This window comes from Phalaenopsis equestris, unplaced genomic scaffold (assembly GCF_001263595.1).
Source record: "Phalaenopsis equestris unplaced genomic scaffold, ASM126359v1 Scaffold198083, whole genome shotgun sequence".
NCBI lineage: Eukaryota > Viridiplantae > Streptophyta > Magnoliopsida > Asparagales > Orchidaceae > Phalaenopsis > Phalaenopsis equestris.
The window spans coordinates 5,069-11,460 of NW_018218021.1; the positions used below are offsets into that span (position 1 = coordinate 5,069).

Below are 6,392 nucleotides of genomic sequence, written 5' to 3' on the forward strand. Positions count from 1 at the left end.
CTTCGCCTTGCGGCGCGGCTGGTGGATTCTATGTGGGGCCGGTGGTCGGTGTCGGGTTCGGTGCGGGATCTGGGCTGTTCATTCTGATGATGGGATTTGCGGCGTTTGTGCTGCTTACCGGGTTCCTATCGGATCGATCTGATGAAGGCAGTGTTCTTACTGCGGAGCAGAAAACTAGCGTTCTCAAGCTTCAGGTATTTTATTTTGCCGAATTTACTTGTGGTTTTAATGTTAAAGATTATCTCAAAAAGCATGAACAAGGGATAAAATTATAAACTGAGCGAAGATTAAAAGAAAAAACACCCATGTTTTTTATTTCTTCAATTAAAAAAAGCAATTTGCTCTAAAGAAGCTGCAGAAAGGTAAAATATTTATCTCATACTAAGATTAAGGATGTGTTTGGGGAGTAGGTTCATTCACATATTTTTTGGCCAGATGATCAACCGGCAAGTGTCAAAGCCTTGCAGGCTTGATTCAAGGATTAATGTTGATATGAATATGGGAATCGTTGCCACTGTGTCAAACACATTCTTGGCGTGGGAGATATTTGAGTTGTCTGTAACAAGCTTTTTTAATTAACTCTAAGGATTAATGGGATGCCTAATGATAATGAATAAGCATATGTTACTAATATTTAAGAATAAATAAGAGGTTTAAAATCATGGTTATTGCATTCGAATCAGAAATTGTAACATATGAAGTCGGATTTTACGTAATGTAATATTTGTTGAAAAAATTTGTGTATATTGGATTTGCTTAATAATTTGGTTCTATGTTTTGTTGATCTTCTAAGAAGATTCATTTATGATGAGGTAACTAATGTGAAAGTAGAGATAGCAACAGAAAAGGATATTGAATAACACATGATTGATTATCTCAATAACTTAATTTGTTGACATTTGGGAGAAGCATGCCAAAGGTATTTGAAGGTGAGGAGTGTCAAAGAGGTTGATTTTGGTGATTTAACATGATTTTTTTGCGTCATGTTCATTGTTGCTTGCACGAGTAATGTATGTGTTTATTTCTTAAAACAGAAATTTGATGTATTTGAAGTCCTTAAAAAATGGAAGATTATGGTAGAAAATGAGACAAACGTGAAGCTGAAGTGTCTCATATCAGATAATAGGGGTGAGTGTCGTGATCAAAAGTTCAGAACGTGATCAGAAGTTCGAGAATTTTTGTGCTACAGAGGGGGTTCAGTGTCCCAAGGACACCGCAACAGAATGATGTGTTTGAGCGCATGAACAATCTTAGAGCGTGCTAGGAGCATGAGATTGTATGCAGGTTTGCTAAACTAATTTTGGGCAGCAACAGTGAACACAACTGTTTATCTGATAAACCGTAGTGCATCAATACCTTTGGAGAAAGACTTACTTGAAGAAGCCTGGAGTGACAAAAATGTATGTCTATCTCATTTAAGAGTACTTAGGCATTCTGCATACGTGCATGTTGATGCAGAGTTCAAGAGCAAACTTGATTCAAAATCTATCAAGTGCACCTTTATTAGATATGGTTCAGATGAGGTTGAGTACAAGCTCTACAATTATCAGAATCAGAAATTCATGAGAAGCTGAGACGTCACATTGAATGAAATGGTGATGTACAAGGACATGGTCAAAACTCAAGCGATTCCATTAGCTACTTCTGAAGAATTTAGATACGTGGAGACAGAAGATACCGGTGATCAGAAAGACAGAGAAAGAAGTAATGCTCAATAAGGAGCACTAGAAGTTCCTTAGTCATCTGCTACAGAAGTAAGAAGATCCAACAGAGTGAAAACTCCCATACAAATGTATTCTCCTTCTTTACGCTATTTGTTATTAAGTGATAGCGGTGAACCAGAGTTCTTTGAGGAGACCACTCAAGTTGAAGATTCACGTGAGTGGGAGCTCGCCATAGATGAAGAAATGTAATCTTTGGAGTAAAAACAAACTTGGGATTTGACAGTACTGCCAAATGACAAAAGAGCATTGCATAACAAGTGGGTCTACAAGCTGAAAGAGGAGTCAGGTGGTAGCATACTTTACTAGGCAAGACTTGTTGTAAAAGGTTTCAAGCAGAAGGAAGGAGTGAATTACACAGAGATCTTCTTCTCATATGTGAAGATGACGACTGTCAGGGTTGTGCTGAGTCTGGTAACAGAGGAAGATTTACATCTGGAGCAGATGGATGTAAAAATAGCTTTCTTACATGAAAATATGGAGGAGGAGCTATACATGGTGCAACCACAATTTTATAAGGTGTCAGACAAAGAATGTTTGATCTGCAGATTGAAGAAGAGTCTCTATTGCTAGAAGCAGACCCCGATGCAATGGTACATGAGATTTGACTGGTTCATGTCAGACAATGGATACATGAAGTGCTAGGCAAACCACCATTGCTATATCAAAAACTTCGATAATTGTTATATTTTGCTTCTTTTGTGTGGGATGATATATTGATTGCAGGAGCAGATATGTAGAAAATCAGAGACTTGAAGAAACAGTTATCAAGTGAGTTCGAGATGAAGGATTTATGTCCAACCAGGAAGATTCTCAGGATCAGAATCAACATGGAAAAGTATGCAGAAACACTAATGTTGTCTCACAAAGAGTATGTTGAAATGATCCTACAGAGGTTCAACATGAATGAGGCGAAACTAGTTTGCACTCCTTTAGGTGGTCACTTCAAACTATATAAGAAGCTTTTGCCAAGCTCTGAAGCAGAGCAAACACTGATAGAGAGAACTTCTTATGCTTCATCAATTGAAAGTTTGTTATATGCAATGATTTGTGTCAGACCATATATTGCATATGCAATGCGAGCGGTTAGCAGGTATATGGACAATCCAGAAAGACATCATTGGGAGGTGGTAAAGTGGATTCAAGTATTTAAAGGGAACAGTCAATAGGACACTTTGCTATGAAGTGCAGAGAGGCGTCTATAGGGTTTTTTAGATTCATGTGGACAGTAGGAGAAGTTAACGGGATATATCCTCACTTTGAGGAGCACAACGATGAGTTGGGTTTTTCAGGTTGCATAAGATCATTGCACTTTCAACTTTGAAGACCGACTATGTTGTTATTACTGATGCTAGCAAGAAGATGATTTTGTTACAAATTTTCATGACAGAATTGGGCAAGTAGCAGTTGATTGAATGACTCTATAGTGACAATATGAGTGCGATTCATCTTGCTAAGAGTGCTACTTTTCATGCCAAGATGAAACACATCCAGCTCAAGTATCATTTCATTCATCACCTTTGGAAGATGAACAATTACTTCTTGGAAAAGATACACACAACTGAGAATCCTGCGGATATATGTTGACGAAGGTGGTGACTGCTGAGAAATTGAAGCTGTGCTTGGTTTCAGTTGGGTTTCATGAAGTTTGAGATCGGGGGCGAGCCACACCATGGCATGTGACCACATTACGTGACTATGAAGGTGATTCAAATGGAGCTATAGGTACAAGACGGGTGTTGAGTGCTATAGTCTCCAATTGGGAGATTGTTGGGCTATGGAGCCTAAGCACAAGGCACCTGACACATATGCGTTGGGTTGTGGGTGCTTAAGCGCTCACTTAGGTGCTACTCGAACAGATGAGCCAGTGCCTTTGGCTGCATATGCGCTCGTTATAGAGTGGGCGCTGTTCTTATTCTTGAGAGATCGATGCATAGATGCCGGTCTATTGATGTCTAGGCTCCCATTATAAGGCACCACTACGGAATGCTTGGCGCTTAAGACCAAGTTTGAATGCCACCAAGTTTGAATGCCTAAGCGCCCGGTGTGGTTACTACACACAAAATTAGTTTTTTAGCAAATATTTGAGTGTGAATCAGTGAGCTTGCTGTTTTGTTTTTTTTTTGAATTCTTTGACTAGCATCTCGATGAAGGTGAGGAGTGTTGAAGATGTGAATTTCGGTGATTCAACATGATTTTTTTTGCGTCGGATTGAAGAGTGAAGATTGTTGGTGCAAGTCATGTAAGTTTCTTCGTGTGAGTGTGGAGAAGAAACATGTGTGAGTCATTTGTAAAACTTTCAGAATTTCATAGTGGAATTTTTGGTGATGTGTTTTTGTGGTTTTTTTCTGTTCTCTGATTTTTCCACGTAAAATCTTTGTGTGTTTTTCTGGTTGTTTTGATTATGCTTCTGTATTTGAATTTTTGTTCCAGTTTACCTGAATCCTGTGATCCTATTCGACGATGAAATTAAAAAGAGACTCTTTTACAGTGGTTTTCCTTAACAAAGATGAGAAAATATAATGAATGTGGAAAGATTACAACGATAGGCACAAATCAAAGGTGATGGATAAAGTTGTGCCTAACAAAAAAAAAAAAAACTTCAATTGTTTCTTATGATTCTGTAGTACTCAACAAGAATGCAATCAAATGTAGAATTTCTAATTTTGACATCAATTGTTGGTATAATAATATTTATAATGAAGATTCATTTAAAAATTCAATCGTTCCTTTGTTCGGTTAATTTAGGTTTTAGTTAGGAATTCAAATGTTCATGCACTGAAGAGCATTATTATAATCATTAAAATAAGTGTCTTAGAGGGTCAATGGCCACTGTGTGTCCTAATTAATCCTAAATGGTGGGTTTTTTTCTTTTTTGCTTTCTTTATGGAGCAGTTCTCTATGACTAACCTTTCCATAATATTTAGATAATGTAGTTGGTAGCTTATTTTGCTTGCTATAATATTTAATTTCTTATGCTTCATTTTGATTTATCTAGCATGAGATATATCAGAGGCAGGAAATCCAGTTGGATGTATTTTTACCCAATATACATTGTGACTATTACAAAACCTAAAACTCTTTTTATAGTTATCCAATAGATTTAACATAACCATTCATATGGAAGCATACACAAATTAATTCATCAAAATTTATGGCAGAGCTTCTGGTTAACTTCAAGCATGATGTAATGCATATTATGTGTCTCTAATTTACGTTATGCATTTTTTCTCTTTGATACACCCAAAACTGTACATCGAAACTCTAAGATGAAGGATAAAACTTAGTCTCCATATTATGACCTAATATGCTTCTTTCTTTAATGTGTAACAATAGTCCTAATAATATTGGGAGAGCTAGAAAGTATTGCACATAAATAAATTTAATATAGAGTTTAAAATAAAAGAAAAAAAGAATAATATTCATGCTGTTTGTTTGACTTAACATGAGTTTTAATAATTTTAGACATAATAAGCTCAGCGAACAAATATTAAATCAAGATATGTTTTGATGATTAAATAAGGATACAATTATAAGTAAAAAGTATGAATGACTGCAATGAATGAAATATCACTTTTAATGGCCAATCATTCGATATACTATGCTATTCAGATACAAATATTAAAATATTTATTTTATGCATATTTTTTATACATTTTCACTCTTGTTTGTCTTAGAAGTGTCATGTAGTGTTTGCTTAGGTTTTTGACATATTTAGAAATCATATGATTGTTACCTAGCCTGCCAATTCGTTATTACTATTTATTAGGTCAGTACTTGTTCTAACGTATTGGTCATCAAAGACCCCTTGATAAAGGTTCTATTTGTCCTTTTGAGGCTCATCTTGAACCAACTTTTACTCATTTTTATGCAAGTCATCATTAATCTGCTAACCTATCTGATACAACTTGAACTTTCATTGAATTCCTCTTTTAGCATCAGTATCACAAGCTTTTAAAATATATTGAGTATTTTTATGCTCATGCTATCAATCAATTTGTATCAACATGCATTCAAGGCAAGTATGATATGTTAAAGTTATCATCCGGGTGTTGTTGTTGCAAGATATACACCAGTTGATGTGGTATATATATATAAATCAAACAGGAGGACGATCGACGAAGCGAAAAATAGAACGAGAAAAAATCACACCAGAAAAGAACACACAGTTTTTACACACAATTTTACGTGGTTCGGCAAATTGACTACGTCCACAGAGTTGCATAGGATTTTACTACATGAGGAATTTACACCAGTCGATCTCCTCGACTAACAAGAGGAATCTCTCACTCTCACTTTGTTGCTCTCTCTTCTTCTCTCTCTGCTCTTCTCTCTCTACACCGAGATACACCGAAGAAAACTCTACACTGAGATACACCAAAGAAGATAAACTTACAAGAGAAATAAACCCAATTTCTCTTCAGCCACAAGCCACCAAAAAGAAGCTAAGGGAGAACAATCTTTTTTTTCTTTCTTCTTTCTTCACCGCAAGGAACTACCCCTTGCATTTTTCTTCTTTCTATCCCGAGGAAGCTCGAAGAAGAACACCAACTGTGACTTCAAAACTTTATTTTCTTCTGTTCGCAACTTAAAAGAGACGAGAGACGGGAACGGTTCGCGACAGCAGAGAGGTGAAACTCTTCGCGAGTCGGGACCAGAGAGCGGCGGGGA

The 6,392-nt window shown here is 36.5% G+C and overlaps 1 protein-coding gene across 1 annotated transcript in view; it reads left to right on the plus strand.

Moving 5' to 3' along the window:
* Positions 1-10: 10 nt before the first annotated feature.
* LOC110035548 overlaps positions 11-6,392 on the plus strand; it is a gene marked incomplete at its 5' end in the record, with an annotated part of 36,862 nt that continues 30,480 nt past the window's right edge. Inside the window, 1 exon segment of the mRNA XM_020739790.1 lies at positions 11-194. Within this exon segment, the coding sequence (XP_020595449.1) occupies positions 11-194 (184 nt within the window).